General features: G+C 42.0%; 1 protein-coding gene across 1 annotated transcript in view; it reads left to right on the top strand.

The window, feature by feature from the left end:
- The window catches only part of ddb1 (damage-specific DNA binding protein 1), a 151,693-nt gene that overhangs the window by 94,054 nt on the left and 32,538 nt on the right, over positions 1-25,101 (top strand). The window contains exons 21-23 of the mRNA XM_079554673.1: positions 5,169-5,263; positions 9,634-9,804; positions 24,743-24,852. Coding sequence (XP_079410799.1) covers positions 5,169-5,263; positions 9,634-9,804; positions 24,743-24,852 — 376 coding nt within the window. The remainder of the gene's footprint in view (positions 1-5,168; positions 5,264-9,633; positions 9,805-24,742; positions 24,853-25,101) is intronic.

Here is a 25,101-nt window from a genome sequence, read left to right as displayed (position 1 = left end):
CGTTCTGTTTTCTAATTACAAATTCTTATTTCTTCAAAATTGAAAGCATTCCCGGCTTCCTCACATTAATCACAGTGGCATTCAAGCCAGGACGCACAATATTTCCTTCCAATAAGCAGAATTTTTGAAGCTAACACTGAATAAATGTACTTCTATTGGTGAAAAATACCTCATGTGTCTTAATGGAGACTTTACACGTTTCACAAACTAATCAAAAGCCCGGCTGCAAATACTTTTATTGTTTCTAAAAAAATCCAGTTTTCTCCATTTTAACATCAAATTTATTTCTGAAGTTTTAGCTTTGGGCTTTGCTTGACAGGCTCTGGAGAACTGTGGAGCGTGTTGCTGCTCAGCCCGCCTCATGGGGGCGGAGTTTCCCGCCTTTGTGCCCGTTTTTGGAACACGCTCTTGTAGAAGGAGACTGAGCTGCATCATGGATTCTCTCGAATAGAGTTATTTATGTAGATGGGGAAGAGTGAGCAAAGACAATAGGGCTGCACAAGTTTGACAAAGAATATCTGACAGATGCAGATGCAATTTTAATATTTTATATATATAGCATTTTATAACAAACTGCTGTTAAACATTATCGTGCTCAGTTCTTACATTGCAGCTTCAATCGGCAACGCGATACTAATCTCTAAGAGGCAAAGAGGCATTTTAGGCATCAGAAACACATCCTTAGTTTTAATCATCCATTTTCTTCCACTTATCCGTTGCCGGGTCACATTGCACCAGCCCCTGTGGCTCCTCCTGCAGGTGGTGGGTCCACAGAAGGACGGCCTCATGGTTCTAACTGGGCCTGGTCTCTCATAAGGGGCTTCTGAACCGCTCTGTGTCTGCCCCGTCACCTCGGACCTGTTTGCCCTGGGAGACCCTACCAGGGGCACAAAGCCCCCGACAACAGAGCTCCAGGATCATTCGGGCGCTCAAACCCCTCCACCACGTTTAGGTGACGGTTCTAGGGGAAGTTTTTTAATCTTCTTCAGTATGTCCATATTTAGTGACATAAAGGCTCCGCTCTGAAGCAGCAACGAGCCTCCACACTTCTCCAGAGCCTGTCAATCAAATGCCAAAAGCTTAAACTTTAGAAATTCACAGAACATAACAGTGAGTTCAAAAATATTATACCCACACAGACCAGTCATAGATGGAAAAATCTGTCTTTAGAGAAAGTAATAGTTTGTAGCCAGGCTTTTAAGCTGTTGTAAGTAAAGTCCGTGTAGGATTCCATATTATAGTGTTCCTTCTGGAGTCGCCAACACATAACCTGTAATGTCCTGGCTTTAAATCTACATCTTCCATAAAATGTGACAAACTAATCTTATTGTCAAACAACAATTTCATGCATTTCCTGCCTCTTCTCACACACACACCACGGCCCCGGTTTGTATCCGGCTGAAAGTCCGGAAAGTTGCTTGCTGCTCGCAGAAGTGGCTGTGCCTCTTTAGACGTGTTGTGCCTGTATTCAGAGACAGCTTGATCCTTCAGACTATTGTCCCGGCCTGTCTGGCGTCCCCCGTATTGTAAAAGGGAAAAAGGCTTCTCTGTGCCTGTTATTCCCTCTCCTGTGGACGCTCTGTCCTCTCAGCCTTCTCTCACTACATCACTTCTTATCGCTCCTCTTCTTCCCATTGTCAGACCTCTTTCCTCTCCACAATACGCCGCTCTCGAGGTGTTCACTCACCGTGTTATTTATTTAGTGTGTGGCTTCACATTCTGCTGCTTTACAAAGCTTCCAGGTTATTCAGAACTCTCTCACACTCTGCATTAAAGGTGACATCATTTCATATACGTTTTTGGGATCTTTAACCCTGTTTACATTTTACCCTCGACAAAAGAACATTCCAGGAGTTTTATTTCACTTCATCCACACAGTTTTGAGAAATCCGGACTGTAAGCTGCCGCTACTTTTTTTTTTGAAGACCAATATGGGGTTTTTTAATGCCTATTTTTCCAAATGTCTGGTCTATAATCCTGCAAAAACATAAATACTTGGTCACTCCAGCAGCAGGTTTTATTTTACTACTTTGGTGATTCAATCATAGTTTCTGGGCCAGCTTTGGTTAGTTGCCGTTAGCATTAGCATTCTGCTGTTAGTATTAGCATTCCCATTGCATTAGCATGGTGTTGTTAGCTGCAACATTTTGTGTTGTAGATTAACCCGGTATCGGTGAGTACCTAAAGCAGGGGTGTCCAAACTATGGCCCGAGACCCACTTTTAAAGCAGTACTAAGTAACGCGTTCACCTTAATAAATCCTTCCCGTAGTCCCTGTGGGGGAAATACAAGTGTTTATGGGAAGACTGAGGGTCTTTCATCTCCCCCGGTGTCTCTGGACAGAAAACCATGTTTGCAACTTCACTGCCACCGGCCCGGAGAAAGCAATACACACTAATGTAATCACGAAGAAGAAGCTAACATGCTAACGGGCAAAGCTAACTGCGGGCTAGCGTCACTTTAAACAGTATTTACAGCCAAGTTTGAGAGAAAAAAAATATTTCCGTTGTATAATTGGATGCACAGTAACCCTCTCTCCCTTCGCCTTTTCTGTCAGCGTAGTATTTACTCTCCAAGACAATTAATAAGTTAAAAAATTGTAACTTGTTACTACACCTGCAGTTGCGCTTATGGCCTCTAGGGGGAAGAGTTACTTAGTACTGCTTTAATTGGCCCGTGGCAAATTCTAGAAGTATATATATATTTATATTTTTTTTGTGGCTGGAATTGAATATATATGAAATAAATGAAAATCCATTAATAGAGTTCGGGAATGTGACGTCATATCGCTAAGCATTATGGGATTAGCAGCAATTATAAACTAATGGAGATTTTAAAAGTTAAAATACTGGAGTTATTGTTCACATTAAAACACTTGGACACCACAGTGTATTAGATGTTTTTACCAGCAGTAACTCAGCAGCTAACGGAGCTGTTCCACGGCTTTTTTCTCCACTTTTTATAATGTTTTTAGCTAATGTTAATCTATGGAAATGTATGCTAGCAGCTGCAAAGATGGCGGATCTCCATGGTAACTGTGGACTTTCCTGAACTCTATAGAAAGCTGTGATGAAGGCTGTTTTTTTCTTTTTGCTTTAAGCATGTTCAGTTTAATAGCATCAGGGTTTCCCACTAATACATTAGTTTGTGTATATTAACCAGAAATAATTCTTTTCATAGCAGCATAATACTCCAAAATAGTTATTATTTAATGCTTAAAATGCACCAGAATGCAGGAAAACGCATCTAAATTTCACCAGGTCCTCTTTGTGCCGCATGTATCATCCTGTGCTTCTTGTTTGTTTGGGCCGAGTGTTTCCCTGGGATTGACCTGACAGGCGCTGCAGCTGCACCGTCCATATTTCTTTTCTCTTTATTCACTTGTTGTGGTATTAGACTGGTATATTCGGTATCGGCGACTACTCTGAACCCAAGTATCGATATCGGATCAGATGAAAAAACTGGTATCGGAACAACACTAGTACAAAATAAATGTGATGAATTCTCTCACCGCTGAAACATTATGGAGGAACAAAGGAACCATGGGTAAAACTCATCAAAAAGGATATTGTTTCCTTAAAAAGTGCAGCTGTTGTTGCCATTTTGATTTGATTGGAATTGATCTGGCAGGTCGAGCTACAGAGACGGTGAGACGCTCGGTTAATTTAAATTGTTCTGCTTCAAATAAAGAGGTAATGACCATCATGCTACAGAATGGCCGAGGGCTTGATTATAAAGTGTGTGCCAGCCCTGGGGCTCCTGAGATTGTTTCATATCATAATGAGACTGGTATTTGGAAAGATTAGGGCCTCTGAAAATAGATAAAGGATAATAATCCCCACACCTTAAGGCGAGCTGGAGGAAACGCACGTGGCATTTTGGAAAGGTCGAGCCTTCTCCAATGTCAACATGAAGCTTTTTAGTTGGGTTTGAATTTCCAAACATTAACCGTTAATTCCGGACTAAATGCTGCTACTTTTTTTTTACCACGCTTTGAACATTGCGGCCGATTCATAGGTTTTTAGCTTTTTAGCTTGTGTTCAGGTGCGCTTCTTCTGATTGTTACATTTTCCAGGCCAATTTTTACTAAAGATGGAGCACAGAAGTATTTACTGTTGGGATCACCTCAGTTTTATGGTCCCACAAACATAACATTTAAAACAAATGTTGTTATAATAAAGAAATAAAAGATCTGCACAGCTTTTGCGCCCCCAAACTTTCTTAATGCTCACCAAGTGACGTTTCAGACAATTAAGCCTTGTAAAGATAAGCCTGCACTCATCTGTCTCCACCTGTATAGGTTTGGTCTCTGTACGTGGCAACATTTATGTGTCTCTTTTTGGACTCAAATCATGTGACATGTCTTGCGTCATGTGACGTACAATGACACATGACCCCTGTAATTAAGCATTGTACAGATATACAGGTGTGTTTGAGCTGTTTTTTAATGGGCTAAGGCTCGAAAAGTCACTCGTGAGCATTAAAAAAGCTTGGGAGCTACAAAGATGTGCGGATCTTTTATTTCTTTGTGCCTTTACCCATAACAAATGTGTTTTTCATTGACTAAACTCACTAAATATGCCAGACTACGGGACTATTTTGTGTGGGTTATTAGCCGGTCACTGAAGGCTGGTCTCAGAGCGAGTCATTCTCCGCAGCTATTACGAGGATCTCAGTCAGGCTCAACGACACAACATCAGCACAGAATCACAACACAACAGGACTAACCCGGAAACACTTTTCCCTGGAAGTAAACACCGATATGCGGCACTCGTGGGCAGGAGTTATTTACCTTTTACGCTGTTTGACCTGAAGCTAGCTAGCTAGCTCAACCAGCTCAACTGTTTATGGAAACAGCTGCGGTGGAGTCGCTCACACCTGGGCCCCCCCAACTCAAACTTTTATGTTTGACTTTACTAATCCAGACAAATATGCTTCAATGCAGGATCATTTTATGTACGTCTGAAAATGATGAATAGCCTTAACCGTTTTCAATAGAAATGTAAAGCTCATATGTTATTAACAGTAGCTAACCTAGCTGCTCACGTAGCCGTTCACGTAACACTGATGTAAGACTTGAGTGTTTTCAGCTTTTTCTCCAACGATGAGGGTGAAAATGAGACGGTGCTGAAATAGTATTTTCTTTGACTTGGTGCTTCTTTGTTCCAGGAAAGCTGCAGACGGTTGCAGAGAAGGAGGTGAAGGGAGCCGTCTATTCCATGGTGGAGTTCAATGGCAAACTGCTGGCCAGTATCAATAGCACGGTAAGAGGTGCCCAGGAGCGCAGCATGCACAGCACTCACTTCTACAGATCCTCCAGCCATCAGGTCCAGACGCTTGAACTCAGGCCTCAGCAAAGCTCTCATCGTCTTTGGAAGGACGGACTAAACCAGGACTATTGCACTGAAAACAAAGATTTACAAAAAACTTTTAAAACGTCCTGTACTTGATGTTTTTCCCCTCAGTTTCAAGTCGACGAAAGGGCTCTAGTTAAGTTTAAATTACTAGTTTTTGTCCAAACACTTTTCCTAACGTGGTAAAAAGGTAAAACAAATAACTAACTAACAATAATCTGTTACTGCAAGTGAGCTATTTCACTCCCTTTTGATTCACTCTTAGTACAGCCCTTTTAAGCCTGTTTTTTATAATCTGCCCTTCATCAGAATGAGGCAAGAGAAGGGAAACCCCTGTAGCACCGCTAATGAAGTCACATGGCCAAAGTTATTATTATAAATTTTTTGAAAGGTACATTTGTATAGTTCAATTGTTTTACACTGCAAAACTTCTGCATTATGACGTCATGCACACATTAAGTGTAAGACGTCCCAACTCTTAACGTAGTGCCCACAGTGTGGCAGGTTATTAGACAAAGATCATACAGTCCTGATCAAATGTTTAAGACCAGCGGAAAAATGGTAACAAATCACATTTTGCATGTTTGGATCTTATCAAGGTTCCAAGCAGAACTTCAACAGGAGCGAGACAAAAAAAACTGAGTGAACCTTTTATTGAAAACCACAAATAACCTTAACAGGGCTGTTTAGCAGCTGATCAAAAGTTTAAGACCAAATGCCTTTAAAAAGCCAAATTTGTTCAAAATTGTGGATTTGGTGTCATTTTCCGTCAGGTATTCACACTGTCAGGACGTCCTGATGGCAAAAGCAAAAAAAGTTATTGTTTTGAACGTGGTCGGGTTGTTGAGCTGCAGCGTCACTTAAGCCCAGAGGAGGAAGGACACAATTCTACCAACAACACTGTAGTGATGACACAGAAACAAACACTGGAGCAGATGATGTCAGATCAAATTCTTCAGTGAAACCCTTAAACACTTTTGTGTTCAATATATAAACCCAAAAAGCTTTGTCTTTCAATAACAGAGTCAGTGTCAAATCTACTCTGAAGTTTGGCTTGTTCAAGGCCTCGATACTTTAATGCACTTATGTTGTGTTTGTTTAAAGTGGATTCTGGGCTTTTTGTGTCGTGGTTTTGTAGTTTACAAGTTAAACCCGTCCTACTTGATCAGTATAAATTCCACCTACTGCGAATGGTGTTAGCCGTACATGTATGTATCTCACTGACACGCCCCTGTTAGATGCATGTATGTTTTAAAGTTGTCTAGTCCATTTAAAAACTTTTGATTGTTGTTTTCGTTCGCAGTAGTTTTTACACCAGAGTCGGTTTACGTTCACCAGCTGCACAAACTAAGCTCATTTTCCCTCGAACTGCACCTGTTGTTCACAAACAAGGCCATCCATAATCCTAATTTAAGTAGAATCAACTCTCCCCGAATTTCCGAGTCAGCACATTCATCCTCCCTTTAAAAACCCCGCCCTGAATCACTTTTTGGCTTCAGAATATGCTTCCCGTCAGTGTGAAAGATGCTTGAGCGTAATAAGCGCCCCCTGCGGTCCCGTAAACCTGCCGGGCCGCGCCTGCATGGAAAGGATTGGACGCTTTAAAGTGCGGATGGGTTTTGAGAATGTAGGAGGGATGGTTTTCGCATTCGTCAGGCCTAATCACAGTGGGGCCGGAGATCGTTATTACGGAGAGCTGTGACAACAATCCATTAGCTCAAACTCATTCTGTTTGTGCATCTGTGTGAAGAAGTCATGGAGGTGCAGGCGCAGTGATCACTCCACTCGGGTTTCCATTTGGATCTGCTTTTATGTTTAGCCAAAATCAAGGCCTTGAATGTCATTAACCCTAGAACACTATCGCTCATATTCAAAACACCAACACTAACGCTGGGGGATTTCTACTAAAGATAAGCCACCCGATAAAAAGTACTTCATCAAAATCTATCAAAACATGACAATACATGACACATCTGAGTCGTGTTCTTTTATATTAAACTGTGTCGTGTCTAATAAAATGAAGGAAAAGCTTCATGAGAGGACCAGATAGAAAATGCTCCAAAATTTCAGGAAAATGAGGAATTTGGGAACAAAAGATTCCTAAAAAAACAAAATAATGGAGATGGAGGATTGGTTTTTGGTCGACCCATTCCTGGATATGTGAGACTTCTCTGGTGAAGCTCAGTGTCCTCGGCACAAACAGCCACAGGAGAGAGAAACGTGTATAGAGAAATGAGCAGCTGACTAAAATAACTATGCGTTACTCACTTACTGTTCTGTCACGACTTCCGCTTCCAGGTCCTAGCATACCGGCTAATATGCGAGAGAAAAAACATTAAAAACGTTTTAATACAACCATCAATATTTCTGAAACTCAACGGGGAGTGACTGAACCTACTTATTTGTCAGACTCATTAGCCAAAAATGCCGCACCTACTGCTAAAAAAGTAATATTTACTAAAGTCGGTGCTTCCGGGGTTAGCGTAGCTGCTGCGCTGTTAGCATTTATCTCCGCTAAACCGGAAGTACCGATTTTAATAAATAATACTTTGTGCCCATAAGTGACCAGTCGCCCATTGACTTTTATGGGCTCTGTACAACTACAATGTTGATTTTTGCATTATATATGTATGAGCACGGGACGTGCACGACAAGAAGAGTGCGTTAGTGAGGGTTTGAGAGTGTTATGTTATGTTTATATCTTTGGGGGAGTGCTGTCCAATTAATGTTTGGTAGGAGGCAGACAAAAAAGTTGGTGTCTTTTCATAAAACTTTTTCTCACTCTTGAGTGAAATACTTTAAAGTAATGTCACTCTTGGGTAAATATTTCAGCTACTCTCTCCCCCTCTGATTGAGAGTAGCTGTTTAATAATGCATTTGCCTAATATTAGAAAGGAGAAACCCGAGTCTGGCTTAGATCATTACCTTTTTACGGGAAAAGTGAAAGGTTTTACGGACATTAATCACTGATTAATGAAGACATTCATCACTTCTCTGAAAGATAATTTGTGGGAGAAGAGCAGCCCGAGCCAAGCCGACCTTCCCGTCCGAAATGGGCAAAGAGGGTGAATTTTCAAGGGCACAGAATTCCTCTGGTTGGTAGATTAAGAGGCCAGTTGTCTGTGTAATTATATTGGGGATTTTCTGTTTTTGAAATAGATTTCCAAACACTTGCCACACTTTTAACCTCTTAACTCCCACCTGAACATGTTTTCTCCAAATTCTCCAAATCTAAAAGCTTCTTCAAAACAGAGGCAAAAAAACGAGAAGACAATGAGAATGTAAACGCAACAAAAAAGCTAAAAAGTGACACAAAAAAATGACAAAAACTCAACAAAAAAGTGACAAAAATCCAGAAAAAAAATACAAAAATCCAGAAAAAAAAATGACAAAAATCCAGCAGAAAAAAAGACAAAAATCCAGCAGAAAAAATGAAAAAAAATCCAGCAGAAAAAAGACAAAAATCCAGCAGAAAAAAAGACAAAAATCCAGCAGAAAAAAGACAAAAATCCAGCAGAAAAAAGACAAAAGTCCAGCAGAAAAAAGACAAAAATCCAGCAAAAACAGACAAAAATCCAGCAAAAACAGACAGAAGAGCAGCAAAAAAGTAATAAAAAAGTGACAAAAACACATAAGGGAAATAAAAAGTGACGGCAATGGCATAGAGGAGAGAATGGATTTGGTTTTGGCGGGTGGTAAGAGGTTAATATCGAAAGGTGGAAATGATTTTCTGTGAGGCACTTGTAACAAAACACTGGCTCGTCAGACTATAAAATATACATTTGGGCCTTTAAAGTATTTCATCTGGCAGCAATTGTGCCACAGTTTAATACCAAATAGTTTATCTTTTGTGCTGCCAGAGAAGCACTGAGATAATACCAAGTCTCACCCACACACCGGCCGTCAATGTCAACGAGCGACTGAATAATATTTTATCCGAGTTTGAAATTATGCCAATATATATTTAGACTTTCAGTGCAGGGCTCTCATTAGATGAACTCACTGTCTGAAATAAATTAAATTCCGCGCATTACCCAGACGTGAAAGATAGTCACGGGCTCCGCAGCTCCACTCGGAGGTGCTGCGACTAATTAGCCGTAAACAGTTGATTTATAATGGCAGCTGACAATTGCTAATCAACTTTTACAACCCCCCGGTGCCGGGACCCATCAGACGTGAAGTGATAAGAACGCTGAGCGGAAATGTCACGCACATCTGTCCTGCCCGGCCCGTGATTGCCTGTGCCGTAGTGTGACGCCGTCCATCACTGCTGTCCTCAGGTCCGTCTGTACGAGTGGACCGCGGAGAAGGAGCTGAGGACGGAGTGCAACCACTACAACAACATCATGGCGCTGTATCTGAAGACCAAGGGCGACTTCATCCTGGTGGGAGACCTGATGCGGTCCGTGCTCCTGCTGGCCTACAAGCCCATGGAGGGAAACTTTGAAGAGGTGAGTGAGACACCAGTGTGAGTTTGTAGACATTGTTTGTGAAAATACAGTTTAGCTGGTTGCCTTAACCTGTCATTTATTCAGATTTATTACCTGCTGGTTTTAGCCATACATGGCAACCCAAAGCCTCAGTGTGCTTGTTATCAGTAAAATTAACACTTGATTTGACCTCATATCTGGAGACTGTTAATACAGATGGCAACATGTCTTCTGAAGCCTTTCTCTTCTTCTCATACACTTCGAAGACACTTTTTCTCTTGCGACCCTCTGCCATTTTCAAACGACTCGGTGCGTTCTGTGAGCAGCAATGAATGGCTAACAGCGTAACTCACATAGGCTTGAAAGTGCGCATGCGCAGAAATGAACAAGGGGCGAGCGCGCACGACGGCCTTACGTAGGCAAATCACCAGAATAAATGACAATTAGGACCAATCGTCTCTTAATGATCCACCCGGAAATAGAACATCCTCCGCTATACCTTTAAATTACACACTGAAGAAGAAAAAGATAGAATGAATATACTAATTTATTCAACCTTGTGGTAATCATGCAGCAAAAATAGACTGAGAACTACAGCAATCTAACTCTATACATTAAAAAACACAATAAAACTCCAGACGATAAAAGTAAAATAGTAACACTAAGTGTGGTAAAGGCTTGTTGTTAATGACTGTTGCTGTAGGGCTGTGCAATTAATCTAAATTGGATTACGATTTCGATTACTACACTAAACGATTACACAATTAGCATAATCGCAAAAAAGCGATTCTAATTTTTATTATAATTTTTTTTTTTTCCTTTTGTTTCAAGTTTTATTTAATTTTATTTATTTTGCAAAGCAGACATGCTTTTCAGGCAGCTGGGATTATTTTCACGTGCCATGGCTGATGCTTTTGCCTGACATAAAAACAAACAGCGCTGTGTGATGATGTCATCAAGCCGCGCTGCTCAGTTTGCTTGTGCAGGTGTGAGGGCCGGCCAGCAGGGGGCAGGTGTGAAACAGAAACCTCTCCCTAATCAAGGCGTACTTGAAATCATTTGTACTTTTATGACTGTTCAGAAAACATAAAATATCAGCATAGTTTTTTGATTAATAAATAAATAAATAAAATAAACATATAAAAAGAAAGAATAATCGTTTGAATAATCGTGATTTCAATTATGACTAAAATAATCATGATTATTATTTTTTCAATTATCGACCATCCCTATGTTGCTGTTTGGCTTCTTTTCTCTCTCATGACATGAAGCTGCTGTGATGTGACTCTCTGTCGCTGTCTGACCCTTTCACAATAAGAGTCTTACTAAAGCGATAACACACAGTGACTTTTATTGTGTAAAAGGCAAACCGGAAGCAGTTTGTTACCATACGTTATTACTTGACCAAATTATTCACCAAAGTTGGACAAGTCTTATATTTTCAAAGACATGGATAAACAGCTCATTTGTGAACACGGTCCAGGATTTAAGTTAAATAAATGGGACGATGAAGCGCCTGACAGAACTGTAAGGATGAAGGACACACTCGCATGTTCCAGCAGGTAAATAAATAAACACGCGCTGATCTACACAGAGCAGCGGCGTTAGGGGGGAAAGACACTGACATAAATACCGCTGAAATGTAGACAGAACGCTGGGTTTAAAGCTCCAGATTGAGGATCATGGTTGTGTCTGCCACTGTAGATGAGGCTCGCTGCTAAAGGCTCGCATTATTAGCGTCATTGCACCATTACCACCACCATTACCCTCGGATGATGAGCCGAGGACCCAAATAAAACTAATTTGTCATATATGGTATATAATATTACACTTTCCACACAATTTTCTGTTGAACGAGCAGTAGATTTCCCATTAAGACTGAAATTATGATCAAAACAACCCAATAACATTCATTTTAAAGGAATAGGCCACCGTTTTTACACACTGAGATATGTTCTTACCTGAGCTTAGACGAGTTCTTTAGGACCTGTCTGATCTTCAGTCACGTAAACACAGCACAGACGGCGTTAGCATTTAGCCTCTCCCTCTCTCCTCTATAGCTCCAAAACAGGTCAAGATAGAAGCTACCAAGCTCTTCCACGTTTCCCCTATTTAAATATGGTTACATGAAGTGTTCCACTACAAAGTATAATTACACAAAATTAAACAATGTGGATTTTCTAAGCGGATAAAAGGGGGAACTATATTGTTAGGCGTAATAATACCAGGAGTAATTTGGCATCCGCACAATAAAGTGACGATTATTGCGCGGATTTCGAACTACTACTGGTATTATTACGCCTTACAATATAGTCCCCCCTTTTATCCGCTTAGAAAATCCACATTATTTAATTTTGTGTAATTATACTTTGTAGTGGAACACTTCACGTAACCATATTTAAATAGGGAAAACGTGGAAGAGCTTGGTAGCTTCTATCTTGACCTGTTTTGGAGCTATAGAGGAGAGAGGGAGAGGCTAAATGCTAACGCCGTCTGCGCTGTGTTTACGTGACTGAAGGCACGGGTGAAGATCAGACAGGTCCTAAAGAACTCGTCAAAGCTCAGGTAAGAACATATCTCAGTATGTAGAAACGGTGGCCTGTTCCTTTAAATTTAAGGTATTTGATCTCTTTTTGCTTAATAACATTTATCAAAGTCATTTTGGGGGCCAGAGGTTCTGTGCTGGAGGGCTGGATTTGGCCCCCGGGCCTGACGTTGGGCCGGGCCTACCCCTGGCTTATGGTTTAGTTTGGTCTTGCATGTTTTTATGGCTCCAGCTGCACACATTATCCTAGCTTCCTGGCAGAAATATGCAGAGAGAAATCGTGGTGGATCCCTTTGATGATCGGCCATTTTGGAGAGACTCCCAAATATGCTCAAACAGCCGACTCAGATCTCCTATCGGTGAACAAGCAAAGGCCTCGTCCTTTTTAAAGCAATATGAAGACACTAAGCGAACATTGTAAAATCAAAGTCATCAGGATCTGTGTTTTTTTACCTCAAAGCTCTTGGATCGTGTGTTTTCCCTCTTCTTTGTGTAAAGCATCTGTGTTTAGCAGAAGCACCACCTCTATCTAACAGGTTCGTCTTCAAAAGTCAGTTCTGGCATCAAACTCTTACTCCGTTCACATTCCTGAAAAGCGTTTTGGTTTAGAAATGTCGCCAGCTGAGCCCTCGGTGTGATTTTTTTTTAGCGGAACGCATTTAGTCATTTTTCACCGAGCCCTCTGACAGTTTTTAATAAAATGGGAAAAGAGGGAAAAAAGATAGAGCTATCATAGACTCCCCAGGCTGGCGTTTATTCTACATTGTTTGTTCTTGTTTACAACAGCGCCGTGAAAAACTTTACTTGGAGGGAGTTCAGAACTTGCTAATCTGACTCATTTCTACTTTTAAGGGTTTTTTTTAAAACTTATTTGCCTTTGTGGCGCTCGCCTGATAGTGACTTCAGGAAGTTTTCAGGCCCGTGTTAAAGGGAAGGGTTGTAGGATGCGTCTTACAATAAAATAAAGGGTTCCACTAACTGCAGAGGACAATACATGTAGAATGTTTTTGTACCTGTGAATAAATCAGCAATAGGTCTTGTGAAATCCAGCATCTAAAGCAGCCATTTTATACTCACTACTGCCACCTCAAGTCACACGTGTAACTGCACCTTCTATATTAAAGGGATGTTTGAGGATTTTTGACATTGGGCCTCATTTCCTTGTTATCCAGAGTGTTGCTTATTTCTGGAGATATTTTTTTTTTTGTAATTCAAGCAGTTCTTATATTTGAAGAGTTTCGTGGCGCTAGGCTAGCACATGTCTATGGTATCAGCTAGCCTGTATTAAACAGTGTGACCTGCTCCACAGAGCACCTGAGGCAAATCACTTATAACACCAGACTAACCATATAAATGTCTGTGTCCATAGAGTCATTTTAACCATTTTGCATTTAAAATACCTTATATTTGAGCTGCATCAGCTTCGTGGTTGTATAAGCTACGCGGCGGCGGAGTGATCTGCTAGAAAATAGTCCCTCAAAATGTGATCATTCATGTGATGTAGGGCTGTGCAATTAATCGAAATTCGATTACGATTTCGATTACAACAGTAAACGATTACAAAATTAGTATAATCGCAAAAAATCGATTATAGTTTTTTTTTCTTCAATTTTTCAAAAAAAAATAAAAATCTTTGGACTTTTTTTTTTGCAAAGCAGACTTGCATTATTTCACGGCGCTGGGATTATTTTCCCTTCGCTTTTCACGTGCCGTGGCTCAGGCTTTTGCCCGACATAAGAACAAACGGCGCTGTGTGATGATGTCATCAGGCCGCGCTGCTCAGTTTACTTGCGCAGGTGTGAGGAGTGGCCAGCAGGGGGCAGGCGTGAAACAGAGACCTCTCCTTAATCAGGGCAAACTTGAAATCATTTGTACTTTTATGACTGTTCAGAAAACATAAAGTGTGGTGTAGTGTTTTGATTAATGAATAAATAAATAAAATAAAGATAGACTTTTTTTAAAGGCAACAAATAATTGTTTGAATAATCGTGATTTCAATTATGACAAAAATAATCGTGATTATTATTTTTTCAATAATCGAGCAGCCCTAATGTGATGCAAGGTCAGGTATTTTAGAAAAATTACTCTATGGACACAGACATTTATCTGGTTATCCACAAAACTCTTCAAATATAAGAACTGCTTGAATTACAAAAAAATATCTCCAGAAATCAGCAACACTCTGGATAACTATAGGAAATGAGGCCCTATGTCAAACATCCTGAAATATCCCTTTAAACTCGTGCATGACGGCACTTCAGACCCGAAGTAACAACTTTTTGAGTGACAGTGCAGGATTTTAGAGGCAGTTGTGGTGAAGAGGTCTGAGCTCATTCTACCCCTTGGACATTGCTGGAGCATGTATGGGGATGAGAATACATAATTTTAAAGGGACTAAGCTCTGTGTTGTCGCTTTAAAACCACATTATTAAAGTAAATGGTTTGTTCCGTGTGCAGCAACCAAGTTTCAATAAATGACCTGAGAATTGTAAAGTCTTATCTATTCTCAGCACAGGGATCGTCCTCTTACACAGAACACTCAGGAAAGCAGAGCACTTTTGTCGTATCATTGCTATACCACACCAGCGTCTCAGTGCGGCTCAGGAAAACATGACTCTGAGTCTATAGATAAAAACATTTGGCTGGTGGAGCTGTAAGAAATGGCAGAGGAGGGAGTTCCTCTGTTATCTGCGCTCTGTGCAGACAGACCCACAGGCTTTCAACTTTCTTTGGCAAAACATGGAACCAAGAGGAGCGTTCTTCTTTACGTATGCTAAACGGACGGTTTAGCATATTATGCTAATTCTTTTAGAGCTTTTAACCAAGTTGTGAAGGTGTTTGCACTTCAAAGAGAAACCTGGTGAGTTCTGTGTTTCTGTGTTTTTGTTTGACTGATCTGAGATAAAGCCTGATTTCAGCTTCTGCATGAACTGTTGCTCCAGTGTTGTGTAAAGCCTTGAGAAGAATCATGTTATAGAATTAGGGCCCAACGAATATTTGGGGATTTTCAATATCGACTCAAAAAGGCTGATATCTCTGGAACTGAAGGTGATGGAGACTAGGGCTGCTCGATAATTGAAAAAATAATAATCACGATTATATTTGTCAAAATTGAAATCACGATTATAAAATACCTAGGGCACACCTGCACAAACAAACTGAGCAGCGCGGCCTGATGACATCATCACACAGCGCCGTTTGTTTTTATGTCAAAAGCATGAGTCATGGCACGGGAAATGCAAAGGGAAAATAATCCCAGTGCCGTGAAATAATGCAAGTCTGTTTTGCAAAAAATAAAAAAATAAAACATTTTGTGCTGATTTTGTAATCATTTAGTGTAATAATTGAAATCGTAATCAAATTCTGATTAATTGCACAGCCCTAATGGAGACTTCCCGTTTGCACTCCCATAATTTCCTATCCTTCAGAAGAGCATAGAGACATTGCAGTGAAAATCAGTCACATGTTTGTACACCTATTTTATATATTTGATGTTGTAGACTTTTTGGTTTAATTTCAGAACCATCAGCGTTAGAGACTTACCGTTGGGTAGATGGTTTGGTAGATGGTTGGGTGGGTTGATGGTCAGAGGAGCTGTTGGCGCCTCCGTCTGCCCCAAGGGAAACCGTATCTACATATGTAGTTAACCTCCACCGAGCGGATTGGCAGTTCAATCCCAGCCCCGGCCTCCAGTGTCTGTGTGGACTGAGTGACTGACAGTGTGTTTGTGTAAGCAAGACGGCGCATGCAAATAAGGCCATGGCTACAATTCAGTGTTTACAGTTTGCACTGCACCAAGAAACAAACACGATCTGGGTTTAGGCTCGTGCAGATAATTAGATCTTAATCATATTGTGAGTAAATCTATGGTCGATTTCGATTATTGGCTAACTCACACACTTTTGTGTTCAATGGCGCTGAAGGAGAACATTCAGTGTTTGCTTTGAAAAGTCTCCCACGAGTCCCACGTTTGTGAAAGTCATATTTATTTGTTTTCAAAGGGACTATACAGAGTTGAAAATGTTCAAATTACATGTTCCAACAATGTCCTCAAGTGTAGAATGAGCTCAGACCTGTTCACCACAACTGCTTCTAAAATCCTGGACTGTCACTGAGAAAGGTGTTAATTCGGGTCTGAAGCGCCGTCATGCATGAGCTTAATATAGACGGTGCAGTTACACATGTGACCTGAGGTGGCAGTAGTGAGCATAAAATGGCTAACTTGCATCTAGCTGCTTTAACATAAGTAACTCAATTCAAAATCAGAATCAATCCAAATGAGAGCTCTGTTTCCAAGCCTTAACTATAAGACGTCCAGACTAAATAAAAGCTTGTGTATAAAATGCAGACTAACAAACTGCATCTTCCCTTTAAGAGCAGAGGAGTGTGAAGCTAAAGTTTCCGTAGGAGGTAATAAAAACAGGTTTAAGTCGGTGTAGAAGTTTGTTGCTGATTTGGCTCGTCAAAGCGCACTGTCAGCACCCGCGCTCCCAGCAGCTGCAGCGCACGGGGCCACAGCTTTATGCATGAAATTGAGGTGCTTACTTTGGCGTTTGTCGTTTTCCTATTTGAAATCCCGGCAAAAATCAATACGCGCCACATCATGCGTATTTTTAGCCCATGACGGAGTTGAAAGTCTCGGCTTGTGAATCCCTGTTTGGATCAGATCACATTCGGCTCAAAGGGTTGACAACGATTTTTCTGTTGTTTCACCCACGTCAGATCCACCGGCCCTGATGTGAGCAAATGATGAGAGGGAAAAAAGAACATAATGCACGATTAACTCTTTAAATGGCCTATTTCACCGGTCTGGAGACTAGTCGGAGACTCGAGTTGCCGCTGGTCACAGAGACGTCTCCTGGAGATAAAGCGACTCTCCAGGTATCCATCCATCCATTTTCTTCCGCTTTATCCGGGGCCGGGTCGCGGGGGCAGCAGTCTCAGCAGAGATGCCCAAACTTCCTGATCCACACACACCTCCTCCAGCTGTTCTGACCCCGAGGCCACACCAGGCCAGCTCGGAGACATAGTCCCTCCACCGTGTCCTGGGTCTTCCACGAGGCCTTGTCCCACTAGGACATGCCTGGAACACCTCCCGCGGGAGGCGACCAGGAGGCATCCGAAACAGATGCCCGAGCCACCTCAGCTGCTCCGCTCGACGTGAAGGAGCAGCGACTCTACTCCGAGCTCCTCCCGGGTAACTGAGCTCCTCACCCGATCTCGAAGGGTGCGCCCAGCCACCCTGCGAAGGAAACTCATTTCGGCCTCTTGTATTCGCGATCTTGTCCTTTCGGTCATGACCCAAATCTCATGACCATAGGTGAGGGTGGGAACGTAGATCGATCGGTAAATCGAGAGCTTTGCCCCGACTCAGCTCCCTCTTCACCACGACAGACCGATACAGCGACCGCATCACTGCTGACGCCGCACCGATCCGTCTGTCGATCTCACGCTCCATCCGTCCCTCACTCGTGAACAAGACCCCGAGATAATTGAACTCCTCCACTTGAGGCAAGGACTCCCCAGGGAGTCTCAGTGAAAATAAACAGGTCCGGTGCCACAGAGAGAAGAGCAGGTCGTCTTGTGATTGAAGAAGAAGAAGAAGATCTTTATTTATATAGAGTGTGAATGGGTGACAGGTTCCTTGATGTAAAGCACTTTGAGTGCCTAAAGCAGGTAGAAAGGCGCTATATAAATGTGACCATTTATTTGTTTGACGTCCCTGCAATGTCTCTGCGACATTTCGGATTCAACGAGATCCATTTGTCTCTTTGAGATCTCCTGGTACACCTGGTGGCGGGAGGTGTTCCAGGCATGTCCTAGTGGGACAAGGCCTCGTGGAAGACCCAGGACACGCTGGTGGGACTATGGCTCCTCCAGCTGGAGGAGGTGTGTGTGGATCGGGAAGTTTGAGCATCTCTGCTGAGACTGCTGCCCCCGCGACCCGGCCCCGGATAAAGCGGAAGAGGATGGATGGATGGATGTAAGGATGGATGTAAGGATGGATGTAAGGATGGATGTAAGGATGGATGTAAGGATGGATGTAAGGATGGATGTAAGGATGGATGTAAGGATGGATGTAAGGATGGATGGATGGATGAATGGATGGAGATCTCCTTGTTATCTGACAGGTCTCAAAGACATTGCAGGGACGTCACAGAAACATCTCACAGGTTGAGGACAACTAGTATTTGACACATCTGCTTGAGATCTCGTAGACCTCTCGGAAATCGAACCTGTTGGTTTTCACTGAGACCCCTGGAGACTCGCCTCTATTGCCCATGGACGTCGTCTTGGAGACCTCTCTGTGACCAGCGGCAACTCTAGTCTCTCTGAGATAGGCCCTTTGTATGCGCGCTATCAGTCCGAGAAACACAGGAAGAACCAAAACACACACGTCCTGGCCTCTAGCCTCAGAGCAGACCCCAAAGGAGACTCGATGAGACAGAATCAGATCAGACTGAGGAAAAGGCGCCACACCACGGTAATAAACACCGGTATGTTTCTAAAAGGGGAAAAGTGCTATATAAAACCAATGCATTAATATCATTGTTCCATTTTCTGTGGGGCAGTGAATATGGTTGAAAATGAGCAGAAATCCTGGCAGACTCCTGGTGACTTCTTGAGGAAAAAGCTTCTTAGGAAAGAGTTAATAACATGTTCTGTCAGATCATGATATTTGCCTTATCGTAACTTGTAAAACACTTAAATTACAATCCCTGCAAGTCAGTATTCTGTGGCGTTTTTGTTTCAATCAAGCCAAATGAGCGCCGTATGAGAGCTGCCGTGGTGCTTAGCTCAGCCTCATATCTGAAATGCCACGGGGATCGCATTAATTTCAAAGTAATGCGCTCCCGCTGTGTCCACTCGCAGCACGGGGCCGCGCCGCTTACCTAAAGTGCTGCCCGGATTACAAGCTATTCTTTACTTAAGCCTATTCAGCCAGGCTATTATACAACGCTCATCCATTTTTAATAAAAGGTGCGAATATCAAAAAAGTCCAGGTCAGAAATGTCAAGCGCTTCAGAACAAGACTCGGCTATTATCATGTAACCGCCGTTCACTGATTTAATGAAAAGAGCTCGCAGCGAAAGTGTGCGTGTTACCGGAGAGGTGAAGATTTGAGGTTCTGCTTTAGTTTTTGTCTCGTTTAGCCGTGCTATAATGCTGCTCCTTTTACCAAAATAGACCTGCAGTTGTTGTATGTATACTGTATACTGTATGTCTGTCTGCCGGATTTCTCTCTCTCTCTACAATGAAAAGATAAATGAATGATTTTTTTATGTGAAGATGCAGTAGTAACTTCTTAAACAAAGTACTACTATAAAAAAAATGACACATTTGTTGAGAAAAAAACAAAAAGAAACACTGTTACACATAATGACCCCAATTTGAGCTCCCTGGCCCTGGTGGAAGAACCGTTGCTACTGCCAGACTGGTGGTGCAATTTGGTGCATTCTCATGCGTTTTAACAGACCAATAGGTACATTGTCAAACGTGGACAGCAGCGAGTTCACCTGATGAGGAAACTGAACTCTTTTAATGTATCAGCAAATATTTTAAGTAACTTTTATCATTCTTTTATTGAAAGTGTCTTAACCTTTTCTTTTATTTGCTGGTTTGAGGGCTTGTCTGTGAGAAATAAGAACTGTCTGAACCACATCGTCAAAGTGTTTTGAAGACCTCGCCTCACTCTGTAAGAAAAGAGTCGTCCAAAAGGCTCGATCGATTTTGGGTCAACAAAACCATGTCTTGCGGTCGCACTTTACTCTGATGCCTCCGGGGGGCGATGTGTCGTCCCCCAACAGAAAAGAAACCGCTACTCAAAATCCTTCATTCCGACTGCTGTCAGAGATTTAAATGACAATAGCTAGGAAGGCGGTGTTTATCTTGTTCTTTTTTCCCCTCATTTTCACTGGTCCCCTTGTGTCTTCATGCACTTTCAGTTCATGACGTCTGTATATGGTTGTATGTAGGGCTGAAACGACTAATCGATTAATCGACGACTAATCGATTACTGAAATAGTCGACAACTATTTTAGTAATCGATTAATCGTTTTGTGGTTCACAGAGACTCAAATAGAGCAAAAATGACATGAAAATGTAGTATTTTTGATGAAAACCTTCTTTGTTTTTCACAGTAAGGGTCTGTAGTGTTTTGTACATTGTAAATTTCATAAATATCCGTCTGTGTCTCGTCCAATCAGAAGCAGAATTAGCACCAAGAGCCTCCGACAAACATTTACTTTAAGTTTACTCCATCAACACGTCCTCAAGCGAAGCCACTTTAGCTTCATGTGATAATTATTTTTTTTAAATCCATTTTTCCTACACCATTCACAGCCAAGCGATTAATCGATTAATCGTAAAAATATTCGATAGATTAATCGATGACAAAATAATCGTTAGTTGCAGCCCTAGTTGTATGTGTCTCCATTTACTGCTTTTATGACCAGAGAGCAGTGAACAGAACTGCCCATTGGGATGAATAAAGTTGTTTTGATTTTTTTTTTGGGATTTTTGACATATTTTTTCCCAGTGTCAACTCAATGAAAATGGCTCAGACCTTGTTTAGGACTAGTTTAGACCTGGTTTAGTCTCGGGTACATCTGATTTACATGTGAGGGAGCCTGCAAAGAGAGAGGGAACTCTCTCGCTGGGCCCCTGGGCTTAGCCCTTGTAAGCCCCTGCATAATTCCGGCCTTGGCTATAACGTCAGGCTCCGCTCATGGACCCGCTGTGTCTTTCTCATTCTCATTCATTCTGGCTTTTTCCGAGATAAATAAGACGAGGAGCTCCGCGTAGCTTGAACCGATTCATCACGACACCGTGCAAGCGCAAAAGTCGAAGAAATTAAACGACCTGAGAGGACGACACACGGAACCACACGGGCGGAGCATTTCACAATAAAGCACATGGTTCATTACATTACGGCGAAACAGAGACAAGTGTCACACGGAAGCGTCCGACCCGGAGGACAATTGAGAACAGGGACGGTGACGGAAGAACTCCCGCTTTATTTGGATTATATGGATTTATGGACAGCACATGTACAGCAGCAGATGCAGGAGTGAGGCAGGGAGCTGGAGTCTGATTTAAGGTGAGATTCATGCGACTTTTTAGGCAAGGCAACTTTATTTATACAGCGCATTTCGTACACAAGGCAACTCAATGCGCCTTTTACACAAAAAATGCACCATTGGCGTCGCAGCACGAGCTCCAATAATTGTTTTATGAGTTTGGGTCAGAAAAGCTGTAGTTTTATCAGCGTCATGCCACGCCTCCTTTTAGCTCAAGGCATGTCTATGGTCGACCATGAAAATCTTTGGTCGGGGACAGCCCTAGATTCCAACACATTTTAAATCTCAATTTCTTTCATAATTATTAAGATACCAATTAGTTTCTAACCCACACCAGCCCGCCCGGCGACCATTATCAATTATGCATCGGAAATATGATAGTTTTGAATTGGCCATGGCTTTAATGTGCTTGAAAGTTGCTTAAAACTAGCTGCAAGATGGAAGCACAGGGAAGGGAGGGAGTTCAGCTTCCCGATAGCCTGGTGTATGAAACTGTTCTGCAGTCGACTGGACCTGGCCCGTGGATTCCGCAGTCTCCTCTCTGAAGGCATTACCTTGAAGAGACTGTGTGATGGGTCATCCAAGAAATACAGAATGAAAGATGAAGGAAAAGCTAAATTAAACATGTTAACTCAGGGATTACTCAAAACCTGCATGAATGAAGAGAAATACCACTCCAGGTCTGTCTTTAACGAGGGAACAATGCTCAGAAAAGCTGGTTTTGTAAGCTGTGTCCACTTTGGTGCATCTGTGAAACAAATCCAGCGATCAAAGCGTCGTTTGGACTCTCTGAACCACTTGCCAAAACTATTTTACAAAACCCCGACAAGTTGCACAATGCGTGATTTTTAAACGCTCGAAAGATGAGACGGAGATGGGAAACGTTGACCTTGTCTTGCTGCAGACAATAAAAACATAATGCTACAAAGGCAGTGGTTTGTGCGGGAGCGTTGTCCTTACTGTGAGAACATTTCAAGGGCACTTTAAAAATAAACTATGTCTTGGACTTGGGCTGAAGCTTATTGACTGTAATTCAGCACCTGCTCGGAGTCAGCTTTTCTCCTCTCATAGATAATGCAGTGTTTACCTGCAAAAGCCACATTTGTTTTGTTTTTTTCTTTGGTATCTCCACTGGGCGGGTGCTGCTGCATCGAAGGCTGTTTTCGGAACATTCAGATAATATTCAGGTTATTATAGAGTTTGTAATTGAATGTTACCATTAGATAAGCACCAATTAACAACACTTTGAGCTTCTACCATTATAGTTATAGTATACATTAGTTTTATTATGCCCTGTTTTGTATTATTTGTATTCCTAGATTGAGAGCACTTTGGGCCGTGGTTGTTTAAAATCTGGTATAGAAATAATGTTGACCTTGACCTAGCGATGCCAAGTGATGCCATAAGACTTCTGAAAAGTAGATATTTGTGTTGTGTGAGAGCGAGTGCATGGTCCCCACTGCATACATGTTACATCTCACAGGGTTTTTAAAGATTATAGGATTGTTTTGCACTAAGGCCCTGTCTATACGAAGTCAAGCTCAGGACTAGACCCAAAAATATTTAATCAATCATCCACACAAACCGCGGTGTTTTAGGGCTCTGTAAACAAACACTTTCCAAACGAAGTCCCAAAGTGGAAAGATCTCAAAACGCCGTTTACGTGGCTCCATCGTTGCTTCTACTAAAACAATGACATCACAGCGCCAGCGTTGTGTCGGTTTTCCATAATCTACTGACCTTGTAAATCTTTTTCAGCACAATCCTCCACTCCTTTGCCTCACGGCGAGCCACAGGTGACACGGAGAAAAGACACAGCAGAGTTAGCCCCGATCCGGTATATTTGGACTGACGGTAAAAGTCTGGTCACTGATAGTTTGAAGAATAAATTCACCTCGTCGTCTTTTCTGTAGTAGATCGTGAATCCATGAAGCAGGTTAATTTTACTTTGCATGTTCTATCTACAGTCTTGTCCTTTTGGCCTGTGTTAGCCACTCACACAGGCCTGGAAGATGAATTGCTGCGTTTTCACAGATCTGAATCAATCCATGTGCACATTTACTGAACTGGCTCCGTGTTAACAAAAAAAGTTTCTGAAATTTTAAGCGTTTTGTCTTCGTGTGGATATGGCCTAACTCCTTGGCCGATAGGGTATAGATGTTACATTAATAACGAACATTTCCAACACCAAGCGATCAGATCCTTAGGCCCTGTCCATACGAAGTCAAGGTTTTATCAATCCAGTGTATCGTCCACACGAGCCCGGCGTTTTGGGGGTCTCTAAACGAACATTTTCCAAACTAGGTCCCAGAGAGAAAAGATCTCAAAAAGCCGTTTACATGGCGCCGTTATTATGACGTCCCCGAAACTTTTACTAAAACAATGACATCACAGCTCCACAGTGGTGTCTGTTATCCATTATCTACTGATTATGGATAACAGGAGCGGGGCTATGATGGTTTGACTCCGCCCCTCTTTGCTCCACTGCCGTCCACAAGCCACAGGTGACGAGTAGAAAAACACGAGTCAGTCTGTGTTTTTGGACTGACAGTAAAAGTCACTGACAGGTTTTTACGTCTGAAGAATAAACTCTCCTCCTCGTCTCTTCTGTAGATCCTAAATCCTTGAATCAGTTTCATTTTCACTGTTTGCATTCCACAAAAGTTTACTGCGCCCTCTACATCTTGTTCTATTATCTCTGTTAGCATCACAGCGCCTCACACAGGCCTGGAGGATGAATTACACCGTTTTCACAGACCTGAGTCGACCCATGTGGACGTTTCTGTCTTCGTATGGATATATTAATCAACTTGTGCCTAGCTAACATGTTTCAACAGTAACCATTTTGTAACAGAATTTCAGAAACTAAGACGCCTACATTAACCGTCTGTCTGCTTTGTACAGAAATTGTCTTATTTTAACATTGAGAATAGTTTCTTAAAGCCCCACTTTTAATTTCCATTTAAGAGAACTGTAAACAAGTTTAAGTTCTTGAACCTGCGCCTGCGGATAGTCCCTAAAATATATTAATTTTCAATATTGTACAGCCCTGTTTCACAATAACCCGTTTTCCTGAAGGCCTATGAATCGTAAGCTTGTCTTTATCACTCTGCACATGATTTTCATAATTGGAAAACCTTGTATTCAATCAATTTATCTGCGCTTACAATTCCTTTTGGCCGTCACAGCTGAAATATGAAGCATGCTGGCTCCGCGCTCGTCGAATCCAAAACAGAATGGAGGCGGCCTTGTGTTTAATTGGCAGCGAGACGGCGCTGAATGCGGTGAACGTGGTCATCTGAATGTTTGGCGTCTCCCGTTTGTTTGTGAACAGATTGCCCGGGACTTCAATCCAAACTGGATGAGCGCCGTGGAAATCTTGGACGACGACAACTTCCTGGGAGCGGAGAACGCCTTCAACCTGTTTGTGTGTCAGAAGGACAGGTGAGTGAGGGGCAGGTGGAGGGGGCGGGGCAGGTGGAGGGGGCGGGGCAATGGCTTCAGGCCTTAAGGCAAGACACAGCAGGTGAATAGGGAAAAAAAATACATGTAGAGATATCGATTTGAAACTTTTGCTGAACATTACAGATATAAATATTTCATTTTATGTTTTCACATAAAAATAAGGCATTTTGAGCATTAAAATGGCCAAAATTGCCTATATTTTGGGCAACGAAATCAAAATGATGAATT

The sequence above is a fragment of the Gobius niger genome (genome assembly GCF_951799975.1).
Source record: "Gobius niger genome assembly, chromosome: 4".
Lineage (NCBI taxonomy): Eukaryota > Metazoa > Chordata > Actinopteri > Gobiiformes > Gobiidae > Gobius > Gobius niger.
This window is presented reverse-complemented; position numbering and strand designations above follow the sequence as displayed.